Source organism: Salvia hispanica, chromosome 5 (assembly GCF_029641045.1).
Source record: "Salvia hispanica isolate PSC_SH4W2 chromosome 5, Shi_PSC_v1, whole genome shotgun sequence".
Classification (NCBI taxonomy): domain Eukaryota; kingdom Viridiplantae; phylum Streptophyta; class Magnoliopsida; order Lamiales; family Lamiaceae; genus Salvia; species Salvia hispanica.
This window is the reverse complement of record NC_142696.1, coordinates 2,477,770-2,493,002: the sequence shown is the minus strand read 5'-3', so window position 1 is coordinate 2,493,002 and position 15,233 is coordinate 2,477,770. Positions and strand designations below refer to the sequence as shown.

Here is a 15,233-nt window from a genome sequence, read left to right as displayed (position 1 = left end):
AGAAGCGGGAATCCGACAATCATCTTGGAAGCAGTAGCATCTCAAGATTTGTGGATATGGCATGCTTTTTTTGGAACTCCAGGTTCGAGAAATGATATTAATGTGCTTGATCAATCTCCTGTTTTTGATGATATTTTGGAAGGTCGAGCACCGAAGGTCAATTACATAGTAAATGGCCAGGAAAAAAATATGGGATATTATCTCACTGATGGCATATATCCTCAATGGGCGGCGTTTGTCAAATCTATACCAGGTCCACAAACGATGAGGCACAAGTTGTTTGCTCGACATCAAGAGTCTGCGCGAAAAGATGTTGAACGAGCTTTTGGTGTTTTGCAAGCTCGTTTTGCTTTTATCAAATGTCCATGTCTTATTTGGGATCGTGATATTATGGGGAAGATAATGATTGCTTGCATAATCTTGCACAATATGATAGTGGAAGACGAAAGAAGCACATATTCGAACTATTGTGATCCAGCAGAATTTATTCAAGATCGACTTGGACAAAGTAGTCATGAGAATGGAGATGGAGATGCGAATAATGATTTCATATATTCTACGAATAGAATTGCGAGTCTAGCTTCTTACATGAAAAACAAAGCCCAACTTCAAAACAGAGAAGCTCACAAAGCTCTGCGAGACGATTTGGTTGAGCATATATGGGCAAAATTCGGCAATTGCAATTGAATGTCTAGTTTTCATCTTATGTATGAGCACCAATTATGTATTTTAAATTTTATATTTCAATTATTGTAATGTATATTTTTTTTTGTTTGTTTTTATAATTTTTAGTTTGTCATTTATTACGTTTTTCTATAAATTTACAATAATAAGTATTTCATGTATTAATAATATTATTAAAAAATAATATAAAAATAAATATATAATAGTGTGGTTGGGTGGTTGGGGTGGTCATTGATAAACCATGAAAATGTGGGTGGTTGGGTTGGATAAATATTGATGATGTGGAAGATGATGTGGAGGAGATAGAAATAAATTAAATATTGAAAAAGTGGCTGGTTGGGTTGGGTTGGGTGGTTGCTGATAAACATAGTCTAAGTGTAGAATGGTCGATCTCTTTTATATGTATGGTAAAATGCAACATTCACACATAAAACACAAAACCACCTCACTCAAGTGAGAACTCTAAGCCCACACAACACAACATCTACATCCTCAAGAAACATCTACTCTGCCGCCACTCCAACTCCATCACTAGCCATGGTTGTGAGCCCGAATCCGAACCCAAACAACGGATCATAATGTGCGTCGCCCTTGTTCATTGGAAGCTGCTCGACCCGCCTGAACCATGTCCGCGGCAACTTACCACTTAAACCATAGTCACCAAACAGAACATCAGCCACACCCCCACCCTCACTCCCGGGTAGCCAAGCAGCCACCAACGCATCCATCTCATCGACGAAAGGCTCCATCACAACAGGCCGGCCAGAGACGACTACCACAACACACTCTACAACGCCACACACGTTAGAAATCGTGCTGTAGCACACCTCACTCAGCCTCAAATCCTTGCTATCGCCTTCGTACTCCGAGTAAGGCTCCTCCCCCACCACCACGACCGCAAAGGAGAAGTTAGACGAGGCAACAACCGCCTTCTCCGGATTCTCAATGTACACAACCTCAGTTTCTTGATCAACAGCATCCCTCACACCAGATAAAATACTTGTACCTAATCACACATTGTCAACAAAAAAAGGCCTTAAACCACACACTTTTTTCATTCAAGATTCAAGAATCGTAGCATATATACTATACCTTTTGTGATATTACCAGATTGTCCTTGCCAATCCATAGTCCACCCTCCACACTGCCTACCAATGTCGTCGGCGTGGCTGCCTGCAACGAGCAGCCTCCGCGCATTCTTTGGCAGAGGAAGCAGAGGCTTACTCACATCCTTACCATTCTTCAACAGCACTAGTGATTTCCTCACAGCTTCCCGAGCTATCCGTCTGTGCTCCTGCGCGAATCCAACATCCCAATCAGTACCAAAACACGAACATCAGCCTTCGACTAGTGCCACAACCTGGCTTCCCAGATGCTTCACCATCGTACGATCAGACAACGGCTGCTCAAATAGTCCCATGATGAACTTGACCCTCAGTATCCTCTCAACAGCATCATCAATCCTGCTCATTGAGACCACCCCTTTCGACACCAGAGAAGTCAGCTCGTTGATGAACTCGAGGTACGTGTAAGGCACCATCACCTGCAACAAATCAGCACCTAACATGAAATCTTGGCTCACAAGATTAGATTTTTACATTCACCAACCATGTCTATTCCTGCATTGATAGCAGCTTCGACCGAGTAAGTGTAGTTGGCACGAGGAGGGGTTGTGATACGATCAAGCCCCTCCGAATCTGAGATCACAAATCCCTATTGCAAGAGGAAACAAGAAAAGGGTTCACTTAAAAAGCAATAAAGATCAAATCTTGGTTATAAAAGAGCTACCTTGAACTTCAACTCATTCTTGAGGTATCCAGTGATGAGATCATAGTTAGTATGCATCTTCTTCCCGTTCCAGCTAGAATACGAGATCATGATCGTGGCAACGCCCTTTCTGATTGAGTCGACATACGCAGGCATGTGGATGCTCTTTAGGCCATCCCAGTCTATAACCGTGTTGTACTCATCGATCCCATCAATCGTCCCTCCATCTCCCACAAAGTGCTTAGCGCAAGACGCGATTTTTTCACTGTTTTTGCACGAATCGCCTTAAAAAATCTTGAAATGTAGCCTTAAATTTCACACACAACACACACACACCTTCCATTCACATATGGGAAGTTTCTCTGGTACTCAGCTGGCAAGTAGCCTTGCAAGCCAGGTACAATCTCTGTCATTTCCCGCACGATTTTAGGATCTTCGCTGTAGCTCTCGTAGCAACGGCCCCATCTCGGGTCACGACAAACCTACAAAACAATCAACCATGTTATATGCTAAAAAAGGGACTAATTCTTGATTTTTGCTTTTATGTACCGCGATGCAAGGGGCGAAAGTGTATTGTATCCCGGTAGCCCTGACTTCAAGGGCAGTTGCAGCTCCGATCCTCTGCACGAGCTGCGGATCTCTGGCAACAACCAACACAATGCAAGGTTCATTCTTGAACAATAAAACAACAAAAAAGTTGTCATAACTAATACTACCTAGTAGCTCCAAGGCCAACATTGTGAGGGAAAATGGTGGCGTTGTACGCGTTGTTGTGGCCATGAAGCGCGTCCACGCCTATGATAAGAGGGATCCCGAGGCGAGTAGAGAGAGCGCCTTCTTGAAAACTGTCAGCCATGTCCATCCATGCCTCAGCAGAGGCATGGACGGCCGGCTCACCTCCCGGGCTGATCAAAATGCTGCCTAAACACGCGATTATCATCAAAATGTAAAAACGCGAACAAGAAATCTGATGGGATTCTAATTTCTACCAATGTGGTGCTTCTTGATGATCTGAGGTGATGCTACTTCTTTTGCAATCTGTGTCATCTGGCCTATCTTCTCCTCGAGTGTCATTCGACTCATCAAATCTCTGAGCCTCGCGTCTAGAGGCTGCCGGGGGTGCCTGTACCCTGCATCACCAGTGGCAACAAGCAAGAAGCAGAACAGCAGGAAAAGCAGGTGAAATGCTGATGAATCAGCCATTTTTGAGATTGATATGAAATCTTGATTTGTTGCATTTGATCTGAAAAGGTCATATATATATTGGATGCAGAGATTGGAATCTCAATTCTCAACGACTTTGCTTATTTTATTGGACTTGAGAGTTCAGTTTTAGGTGAGAAAACTACCAAAAGCCTTTTGATTTTGCAAATTCTTGCTTCTGAAATGTGACATTACATTTTATTTTTGGTCTTTGCAATACTCACTAGTAAATTCATCACTTTGAAATAAATATATGTTGCAAGATAATATTTTTTAAAGAGAAGAAAAAGTCTACTAGTTTGTTGAGAATACCTGGGGTGAGATTTTATCATTTTAGTGAACTAGTGTGTGTGTGTGTGTTTTGTGTTGTGGATAATGAATTTGGGAATTACATGCATGCAAAATTGCAATTAAATGTAAAAAAATAATGACTGAGTTCTATATATATGTGTCCAAAGACAAATGTGTTTTATAAAGTTGGTTTTTGTTAAGATAATTAAAAAAAAAAAACACTGCTGTTTTGAAATAAGCAAGGGAGTTGCTTGTTCTAGTATCTAATGATATATTTTTTGTAGGATATTAAAAATAATTGAGTCAAGAATGACAATTAAATTAGGGGATGTTGATAGATCACCAAGAGCCTACATTTAGAAAATTCAAATAAAATAAAATAGGCCCACTAAGTTGTGATAAGACGAAATATTGATCAATCTAGGGTCTTCTATATTTGTTCTTCAACTTCTTCTTTTTGGCTCTTTAATCTTATGGAGTACATTAGTACCCATAAGATTGTGTGCATTTATGAGATTAGACATGAGCAAGACACCAATAGTATATGTCCCATTTTGTATCTAAATTTATTTTAATGGCATGAAGTTGTAAGTAAAATAATGTCACTCATTAAATATGAACTTTGTACCCCTCTTACCCAATAATTTCATCCATAAATTCAGTTTTTATTTTTCTCAGTATTCTCAAGACGAAATATTCTGATTTTCTATTTCTAATACATTGCTGATTTCGTACATGTGTTTCAAATCGATGACAAATTATTTCCTAAATGGATTGAATAAAATGACAAAAATAATGGGCGATCTTGTCGTCGTATAATTTTTTGTATGCCCCATTAGATGCACTTTACCCAAATCAGACTAGTAGAAAACTTGAGAGAAAAAAAATGTTAGAATTCACAATTTTTTTCTGTCCATTTTAAAAATCACATAATGACCATAATTCATGATTTTTCTAGTAATTTACCCTGAAATAAAATGAGTCAATATAAAATTGACAAAATGGGCCAGAAAAACCGGGCCTTTCAATGCTACGCTTAATATTTTTTAGTTTTGATTGAAGAAAATAAGAAGCCCATAATAATTGGGTTGTGCAATGTGAATGTATATTATATTATTAATATATTTGTAACGGGGTGAAAAAAAGAATTATAGATTTCCCAATAAATAATAATTATAGAATATTGGTGCGGACTACTAGACATACCAAAGTAACAATAAATAGTTGGGCATCTTGATGATCAGATTTTTAGCCAAAACTATATGTTATTCAATAAACAAGAACTCATTAAAAAAAATCAAAATTATCAACATTAATGGACTTGCACGTAGGGCACCACAAACTAAACGAGCTCTTCGTCCCGCCATGTCCATATTCGTTACTGATGCTCTTATTACTTAAAACGAACGATGTTAAATAACTATAATGTGGGTGAACACGGCTACTAAGAAGAACGACATCTATTTAAACGAGAAGGGATCCAAGCATATCATCATTTGCTACATATTATTTGCCAAATTATAATTTCAGTGACCATATACAAAAAATCATATCATAATCAAAAGGAGTACGGTCTATACGCACCGGACCGCTCGGTAGGCCCGGTCTCCGGCCACCTCAAGATGGGTGTGAATTCCGTCCCACATCCTTTGTGTTTAAATACATAATGTGTTTTATTTAAGTTTGTTTTTGTATTAATAGCCGGTGAAATCTAAAATGAAAAAATACTCCTAGACCCTAGTTTTGAAGTATGTAAAAGTGTTGATTATACTAGCATCCAAATATATATTTTTGTGGGATATTGATAATTAAATTATGGGATGTTGATAGACAATCTAGAACTATGCTAATCAAGCAATTACCCCTTATCTTGTTTTACTAAATACTAGAAGTAATATTTTGACAAGTCCTTGTTACTATACCCACGTGCCATTGCTGATACACGTAATGGTGTTATTATGTTTTATGAATTAGTAGTATTATGCATCAATGAATTGTGTTGATCTACAAGTATTGTTCTATTCATATTTCATATTTCATATTTTTGATATATTATGTTAACATGCAATGAAATCACAATACGAGTATTAATGATGAATGTGGATATATGTAGTCACCAGATAAAATGGAGAAAACGAAGTTGGTTGTATATATTTTTTTGCGAAAATCTACAAATAAAGGAACAAATCGTGTAAACATATTAGAAATAAGTTGAGATTTTAGAAATTAATTAATTATCGACGAAAATATTGTGTATTTGTAAGATTTTAGAAGGATAAATAACTGCCGAAGTATTTTCAAAATTATGGTGGCTAAATAGATAAGATATCATTTTAGATTTTAGATTAATTTATTTATTTTAAAAATACAATTAATATAACTTTTAAGGCAATAGATCTCTAAATCTAATCATCATTAATTGAATAATTATTGCTATTACCATCCTGTATAACGTAGCATATTTTTATGGGCCTCTACTGTTGGATCATACAGCCTCTCAAAAATTCGACCCGGATCCATTGGGCCTTTAATTATAGCATAGAATAAGATTTGTAATTTGAAGTTCGAAGTACTATTACTCTATTCTTCTATACTTAGTTAGAAATTTAAAAAATTATTAGTATAAAATACGAAGAATGTAAAATATTAATAAATATTTATTTTAATATTTTATGTGAGTATAGTAATTTAGTGGAGTGTAAGATTCATTTCTTTAAATAAAAAAATAAATGAAACTAGTGGACATTTCAATATAATAATATCGTGGAAGAAAAAGTAATGGTAATACATATAAATCTAAACCAAAAAAATTCATAACACCAAAACAAAACAAATCTATAAAATAGGTGCTTGTAAGTGTAGAATGTTAGTAGTAAATATATCAAATAATATGATTCGACATATATTTTCTCTCTTTAATGAGTATACAAGATGTCATATGAACTATGTCACACACTTCATTTATTTCTTCCTATTCTCCTCTCATGACGTGCGTTATGCTAGCTCAGAGAGTCAGGTCCAACAAAATAATTATGGAAAAAGAGAAAATAAGGAAAAAGGAAATTAAGGAAACTAAACGTAATATTCATATTTTGGTGAAATTGAAACCATGATAAATTATCGTCAAATATTAATGAGAAAGAAAAATAGCTATAATTGTGGATGAAGTAGAATTTATGTAGAGTTTCAAGGGTCTAACGAATTTCAATTCAATAAATATTAGTACTAATTAAATATTCAAGTTGACAGAAAATAATGACATTCAGTCCAAGGGTTGTGTTAAAATGACAACCCCTCTTAAAATGACACCGTGACACCGCTTATACAGCAATATTATAAACGCTACACAGCAATATTACAAACACTACACAACAATCTATAGATTGTTGTATAGTGTGTCGGATATTGCTGGACAATAAATATTGCTGGTTAAAGACCAGCATATTGCTGACCGTCTTTTTCCAAAAAAATTTTTTGTCACGTGGCAGCTTATTATTCGTCCACGTGTACAAATGATTGGCTAGAAATGATGGTATAATGTTATTTTAAGGGGTGGTGGCACCCTAACATGCCCCTTCAGTCCAATTCACATATTTCCTGCAATTTTAAAAATAATAAGACATAAAAATCATAAAATTGGGATCTATTCACAAGATAATAAAATTGGCATCCACGTAGACGTTTTCAATCAGGTAACACTATTTTTTTTAATGAAGACATTGGTTATTCACTAATAATAAAATTAATGTATGATTTTCAATTGTTATATTAGATACAATTTTATTGGAAAATTATACTGTAAGATAAATGTAAAATTTAATCAAATTTATGATTTATCGATATATACACTTTTATAAATCTATATTAACACATTTTTTTTTATGAATTGACGACATTAGTTCTTCACTAATAATAAAATTTATGTATGATTTTTAAGTGTCATATTAAATACAATTTCATTGGAAAATTATATATTAGGAAAAATGCAAAATTAATTTCATTGGAAAATTATATATTAGGAAAAATGCAAAATTTAATCAAATTTATGATTTTTCGACATATGAATTACATTAATCTTCTCTGATGATTTAATTTGTAAAACAAAAATCAATTGCCTTTCGCCCACCATTTTTTCCCCCTTTCTGGTTTCTACAAATTCACTCAATCTTCAAGCTCAACTCTGCAGATTTTAGCAAATTCGGAAACCTTAATCCTCTCCATTTCAGGGAATCTATTCATCTGTATCCTCGCCGTCGTTCTCCCGGGTCCACACCTTCACGAGCATACACAGAGAGGCCGAATTTTGATGTAAGCGTTAAATGTATCATGGATTAATCTTCAATTGACTACAATTGATTGAGTCTTTAGTTGATAGCAATGATTCTGATTCTGATTATAATGTGAGTATTTGGATTTTACTTATATGAATTCTTCAACTAGATACATTCTGTGGTGCAAAGAAAATTCAAATTTCACAAGTTTTTTGTTCTTGCATGTTTATGTTAAGAATGTATGATTACTGATGCTCAATGTGGGGATGCTGATTCGATGTTTATTGTTTTTTGTATCGTTAATGGCAAGATCAGGAAATATGGTGTGATGCTGAATGCTGAGGATATGATTTTGCTGTATGTGCTTGAAGTGCTTCTGTAACTGTATAATCCAAATATTTTGATTGTTTTATGGACTTAGTTCAAATTGCACATACATCCATACACATTTTCATAGCATAGTATATATATATACATATAGTCCGCAAAGTAAATTGCAGATAAACTGGCATTTTGGAGCTAGTTGTTTCTATGTCATATCTGCAAAGCACTTTCTGAACCTTTGTGTGGAACATTATTTACTCCAAAAACACCAAAAGTTAATTTATTAGGAACTTGTTCTCTTGGAGAAACACATTTATCCATAGCTTACCTATTGATGTATGCATATAGAAAGTTAAAATCATTCCAATGAGAAACCCGAGTTGCAAAACCATGAAGTATCCTTATCTACTGTGCACCACCCTACCTACTGGGCCACACTGCAAACCACAAGTATAATTCAAGGCATAATACCTGGAAGCTTATAATACACACGCACGGTCTGGAATTTACATCGCTCCATCTTTCTTCACATTCTACTCTAGCTAGTGGAATACTCAACCAACTGTTGTTACATCTACCATGAACAAAGTTAAGAATTGATCAAGCAGCCGGCATTCATATCGAATTCCTTCCTTCCATTCTTGTTTTGACATGGTCGACTCTTCATGGTTTTTAAAGTAGGCCGAAATGAAAGCTGGTTAGATGCGACTTTTGTACTAATCCGATTTGACAAACGTGCTTCTTCTTATAACTATTGCAGATTCTTAGTATTAGTTTAGAATTTTCTATTCTTTTTTTCCTTTTTTGCTTTTCGGTATGCCCTAAAATCCATGCCTCGTAGTTTGCTACCTCTACTATCTACATCTTGATTTTGTCATGTATGCATTTAATCTTTTCTTTCTCAGTTTGACCTGTCCATATCATGTGGCAGAACGGTGGAACATAGAAGCAAATACTCAAAGGCAGCGGAAGATTGATTTAGTATGCAGCCCTATTTCTGCTGAACAAGCTGATGTGACATACTCCCTCCGTCCCATAAAAGTTGAGACAAAACTTTTGGGCACGGAGATTAAGAATTTATATTAAATAAATAGGAGAGATGAAAAAAGTAGGGAAGATGAGAGAGGGTAAAGTAAATGACTGAATAAAGTAAGAGTGATTAGATGTTTTGTCTTTAGTTAAAAAAAAGGAAATGACTCAACTTTGTTGGGACGGACTAAAAAGGAATACGACTCAACTTTTATGGGACGGAGGGAGTATAATTTTTTGTTCTAGTTGATGTAACATGATTTGCTCAAGTATTTTGTCCCTTATATTCTTAACTGCCTATTTCCTTTTCTTGTTCCTTGATTTATTTGATGTTTGGAACTTCCTAATAATACTATTTTATTGTTTGTTTGTCTCTTTTAGGACAGTAATTTTTCTGGAAGTACACAACCAGCAGCAGCTGATGCTCGGCACAAGAACACAGAACCAATTGACAACAACAAGCTAGGTGGTGATGTAAGTAAAAGAAAAGAAAGCCGTAGTCGGGCTACTACCTCTTCTGGCAGGGGACGGGGTTCTCGTGTTAGTGATCAGGCAAGAAATCATCGTATTTCTCCGTCAATTGGACAGGTCGAAAACTCCCCTTGTAAGGTGTGTCCATTATGTTAGTTACTTTATCCTTGTTATGCGAAGCTTCTGTCATCACATGATAGTCATATGATTTCATTAATTCTGTTGTTTAATTAAATTAATATATAAGTGTTTTGTTGGTTTTGGTATGCAGGATGGACTCGTTAAAGAACAGCTTGGGCATGATGGTCACCCCTCAATAGAGGTTTTAAATTGTGTTTAGATCTTTACCCTGTCAAAATTCTAAAACCTGAACCTAAGAGTTCTTAGTATAACTAACACAACTTCCTTAGATATTTATTTTTAGCATTAGTTTTGAGATTCCAGGATGAAGGAACTACACTACGAGCAAAGGTTTCAGCAATGGAGGAAGAACTGAAAAAATCATGTGAAGAGGTCTCGGAGTTCCCAGAATAAATGTGAACGACTTGAAAATGTTGTTGGCGGTTTCTCCTTTTTATTTGTACTTGAGTCAAAATTATGATTGTTATACTTGTAAGTGAAGTTTCGACCTTAAAAGGAGAATCCCGTATTAAGTTCTTTACATCCATTTTTTCCTTTACTCAAACAGGAGCTTAAGGATATCAGAGATTATGAACAGATGAAACCTAAGGTTTGCCTTCTCTAACCTGCACAGATTTTGGCTTGTGATTCTCATAATTATTGTATATTCTGTCTTATTTTACTCTAAGGCAGTCTCCTTTTATGTTTAAATTTTGAAAAGTCAGAGATTGAATTTCACCGAATAGTATATTAACGTGTAAGGTCTGATTGCGATTCTGATTTGCCTGACACTTGGATTTAGCTCCTCAAAGAGGTTGGATCAATGTTCTGGTCGAGCAGTTATTTTCTTTTGTTTCTTCCAATGCAGAGAATGAAAGTAATATTTGATTTATTGATGTCCGTATTAAAAGCTGAAAGACAAGAGGCAAGGATGAGAGTACACCAGGATTCCCTCAGACTTGGCAACATTGGAGTAGTCAGGTATTTGGAAATAGATCTGGGGTTTTCAGAGGGTTGTAATGGACTACGTAGAGACTAAAGATATTTGCTTCCAGTTGTAAAATCGTAATGTTTTTAATGCCTGAAATGAATTATGGAGATTAACAGAAATGAGAAATCTATCTAGATTCAGGAAAAGCTCTTGATTTATTTTGATCGACTTATTTGTACTTAATATTGCCATAAAAAAGATTTACTATTTTCTGTTTTTTTTTTCTTTAACGAAAATACATATGAATCACCACAGTATTATTTAACAAGATGAATAATAAATTTCTATGCTGCTGCGCTCCCTTAGATTTTTTTTATTATTTTTTTTTATCATTTTGTAACTGGTAATCTGTATCATCTAATTATTTATTTCCACTCCTTTTCTTTTCAATGAACTTTTGGCACGATCATATCTGAAGCGTGGGAGGATGGACAAGCCATGAAAGATATCAATGCCCAACTTGTATGCTCTTCTATGCTTTAACTAATATGTTGAATATTTACCGTTTCTTATTTGTGTAAAATCTACTAGCATGAAAATATAAATGTCACTTGTCGTCATATGCTGCATGATTCCTGGACGCCATATGAGCTCATCACGTCCAAAAGTTCTTTTGGTTTAATTTTCAATTTCTCAGATGTGGCCTTGCCTCTATGGAGCGTTTGATTCTTCCCATGGTGTTTCCAGTGAAGTTTGGCTCCATTTACATAAATTTATTTTCTTATACAGTTATACTCATCCTGTAAAAATTTTTTGCTTTGTTTAATTGGGTTTTTATGGCAGAGGAGTTTGTTGGAAATGAAGGAGGGAATTGAAAGACAGAAAAACTCTGTACAAATGACAATTTGGTAAAAATATTTATCAAATCTTGTGCTGCTCTACTTATTGATTGTCTCAGTGTACTTTCTGTAATTGGCAAGATTTTGAGGTGATCTTTATAGATATCCTCTGCTAAAAGTATTTCAAAAGTTGATATGATAAAGATGGTAATGATACTTTAGGTTGGAAGAAGGATCTAGTTTTTCCCATTTAGATGGCAGTTAGAAAAAATATTGATAGTGGTCTGCTAAATTGTATTTTAAAAGTAAGAAACTTCCCGGCTTCCTCATTTTGTTGTTGGTCTTAGGGAAGGAACTTCAAACATTCTTATGCTGTTTTTGAGCTATTCCTTGGTTTCCTTCATGGAGCAAATTTTGTATTTGTTCTTTTAGTGCTACAAGGATGTTATAGCACCGGAGTGAACAAGTACAATTTGTAATTAACCTACTGATAATCTTGCCTATATATCATACAGATATACGGCTCAACAGCTTTTTTAAACTTTTTTTTTCGTCTTATTGTCTCAAAGTTTTGTTTGATTCTTTTCCCTAGTATAATGAAAACTATTTTATGTTTTGCCTTGTCCTGACAAGGGTGAGGTAGCTTATGCAGATGGCAAGGTTCAGGAAGAAGATATTCTCATGCAAGATGAAATTATCAAGTCTCGCCTAGCCAGCATCAAACTGGTAAGCATGTTTCCTTTTTTAGTTCTTCCCTTTGTTTTTCTTGATAATTTCATAATTTGCAATTTTGCACATTCACTATCTTTAGGAGGAGGAAGCTGTACTGTGTGAAAGAGAGCGTCATGAATTGGAAAAGGGAAGATTAATACGTGAAATGAAACGTAAAAGGGACGAGGATGGCTCTCGTTTCAACAATTTTCTGATATCGAATATCCGTTATGCTCTGTTAAACCTCTAGTGCAGTCACAGTAACTCAAGGCTGATATGAGGACATAAAAAAGATGATACTTGATAGAACTACAGCATTGTCTTAGTTGAGGCAAGACTTAGTTGTTGAGACAGAATCATAGAGAAGAATGGGTTGTGAGATGGAGAGTGATCAGCCTGAGGATTTGGACGTCGTGATGACCTCAATGTGGCCGGAGGACATTAGCGAAGCCAGTAGGCAGTTTAATGTGGAGAGGCTCGGAGCAGATCAAGACATGTTGGAGGAGGTCACCATCAACGAAGAGCCCAACATAGTCAATTTCCAGAGGCTGATGATGGAGCTCACAAACTTTGGGAGTTCAAGCAGGCCAACGTCGTGCGCCTCTTGAGAGAGGAGCTCGACCAGCTCAGCAAGCAGCAGCAGGAGGTAGAGCTCAAGAAGCTCGAGATATCGGAGGAGCATCGTTGTCAGAAGGACGGATATGGTGGGGACAAGCGCCCCATCTCCATTCTTGACGAGAATCTGAGGTATCTGTACCAAGAGGCTCCCAAGAGGAGGAAGGAGGACGTTGTCTCCCAACTCCCAAGGGGAGATTGTAGCTATAGACGAAGCAGCAAGCAATGCATCTTGAGAAGCTTCTGGAAGCTATCCTTCAAAGGGAGCAAGTGTTGATGGAGAAACTGCAAGAGAATATAGATAGTTTGGAGAGGCAGTCGACTCTGTGGAGGATCTGTCTCAGTTCTTGGAGAAAGCCGATAACTTCTTGCATTTCGTCCTCCAAAATGCCCCTGTTGTTATAGGCCTTCAGGTGTAGATTTTTTCTCATCCGGGATACTCACATTGTGGTTTGGTTCAAGGCTGACATGGATTCTAACGTTTTGCAGGATAAGGGTATGCGTTATAGGTTCATCTTCAATCACTTCCCGAGCTTGGGAGAGCAGGTATGGCTATGTGATCCTGTCTTGTCTGAAAGACATTTTGGTGGAGCATCTGCCACTATAATTCATCGGATTAACTGATTTTACAGGATATCATAGGCAAAACGGACATGAAAATCTTTACTGGCACTGGCGTGAAGGAATCCCAAGAATTTAAAAGGGAGGTTTTGGAACGCGGATTGCCTGCCAAGAGGGAGATCACGTTTGAAACAGAGCTGTTTGGTTCACAGAAGTTCTTGATCTATGTGGAGCCTGTTTCAGCAAGGCAGGAGAGACCACTTGTGTGAGTTACATGGGAATGGAAGTTACTGATCAGGTTATATTCCATCGATCCACGTACATCTTGAATCGTTAACTCAATCCAAAAAACTTGTTGCCTCCAGCCTCACAACGTTGCGTTGTGTAATGGCTCCAATGCCGGTCAGGAAAAGGGAGGAGATGGCGAAACTCAGAGAGGAGATGGCTGTGCAGAAAGCTAAGGAGATGGATCTTAACATGACGATCCATATTACAGGTTATTCATCTTATAGTTAGTTGATTAGTTAGATTGAATATCAAAAAAATGGTAGCTGATTCGGTAGCTAGCAGAGGACAATGCGCACGAAGCAAATGCTGGCGACAATGTCTCATGAGATAAGGTCTCCTCTCCTGGAGTTGTGAGCATGACGGAGATTCTTGCAACCACTAACCTCGATAAAGAACAAATGCAGCTGATGTCTTCTGAAGATTTGGTTTTCCAGCTGATCAACATTATCGATCCTTGGTCTCTCCAAGGTGGAGTCAGGTGCGACACTTTATTTTTGAATTTTTTGTTTTGTTGGTGTAGCTAGTAAGATAGGTCTAGACATGAGGTGGGGTTCGTTGTGTCTCTTATGAAACTTAGGCCGAGGGAGGTAATGAAGCACTGTGTTTCAGACAAAAGCAGCTCACATCAGGAGGACATGTAGCAGGAGATGTCCCGATAGAGTTATGAAAAGGATCTATTGTTATGTTCTAGGTTATTGGGATGTGCTGAGGATTCGACATATTCTTATCAGCCAATACGAATGGCAATGTGCATGCTGATAACAACCCTTATTGTGAAGAATCCGAGCTCCAAATTGTGACCAAAGTGGTGATGAAATGGATCAAGACAAGGAGAGTCGAACGAAGGCTGAGGAATGAGTAGTATAATCTCTCTCCACTCCAGGCAATGTGTGCATATAACTCTGATGCTATCTGTGGGGAACGCATAAGAGCAGCAACATGAACCGAGTCCAATACGCACATCGAAGATCAACACTAGCCTCATCACTCCTTGATTTAAAAATAGGATGATAATAATATACTTACTAGTACTATTTGTATTATTTACGCTAATGATGAGCTTAGTTGCGTCATCAGATTTACTTATCATACTAATATCAATATTTGAGTTACTCAATTCACCCCAGA

At 36.6% G+C, this 15,233-nt stretch overlaps 1 protein-coding gene and 1 pseudogene across 3 annotated transcripts; one reads left to right on the top strand and one right to left on the bottom strand.

Moving 5' to 3' along the window:
* Positions 1-1,056: 1,056 nt before the first annotated feature.
* Positions 1,057-3,692, bottom strand: LOC125186084 (uncharacterized). 2 transcript variants are annotated; one of them, XM_048082397.2, is made up of 9 exons: positions 3,441-3,692; positions 3,168-3,372; positions 3,001-3,091; positions 2,788-2,933; positions 2,473-2,716; positions 2,293-2,397; positions 2,045-2,227; positions 1,777-1,978; positions 1,057-1,690 (listed from the first exon to the last, which is right to left on the bottom strand). In XM_048082397.2, the coding sequence occupies exons 1-9, from the start codon at positions 3,652-3,654 to the stop codon at positions 1,188-1,190; spliced, it is 1,893 nt and encodes a 630-aa protein (XP_047938354.1). In that variant the 5' UTR covers positions 3,655-3,692; the 3' UTR covers positions 1,057-1,187. The 2 variants fall into 2 exon arrangements, with proteins under 2 accessions (XP_047938354.1, XP_088914962.1); XM_089058836.1 differs by lacking the exon at positions 2,293-2,397.
* Positions 3,693-8,024: 4,332 nt separating this feature from the next.
* On the top strand, positions 8,025-14,583 carry LOC125188074 (histidine kinase 5-like; annotated as a pseudogene). Its single transcript, XR_016130577.1, has 13 exons — positions 8,025-8,253; positions 8,532-8,573; positions 9,446-9,521; positions 9,951-10,178; positions 10,312-10,770; positions 11,029-11,141; positions 11,570-11,999; positions 12,564-12,656; positions 12,742-13,669; positions 13,746-13,802; positions 13,889-14,115; positions 14,225-14,313; positions 14,388-14,583. The product of XR_016130577.1 is annotated as a histidine kinase 5-like (transcript).
* The last annotated feature ends 650 nt before the right edge of the window (positions 14,584-15,233 follow it).

Coding starts and splice junctions, on each gene's coding strand:
- LOC125186084 (XM_048082397.2), bottom strand. CDS start 3,654: ATGGCTGATTCATCAGCATTTCACCTGCTTTTCCTGCTGTTCTGCTTC. Junction 3,373..3,440: donor CATCAAGAAGCACCACATTG/GTAGAAATTAGA, acceptor TCGCGTGTTTAG/GCAGCATTTTGATCAGCCCG. Junction 2,398..2,472: donor AGAATGAGTTGAAGTTCAAG/GTAGCTCTTTTA, acceptor CTCTTGCAATAG/GGATTTGTGATCTCAGATTC.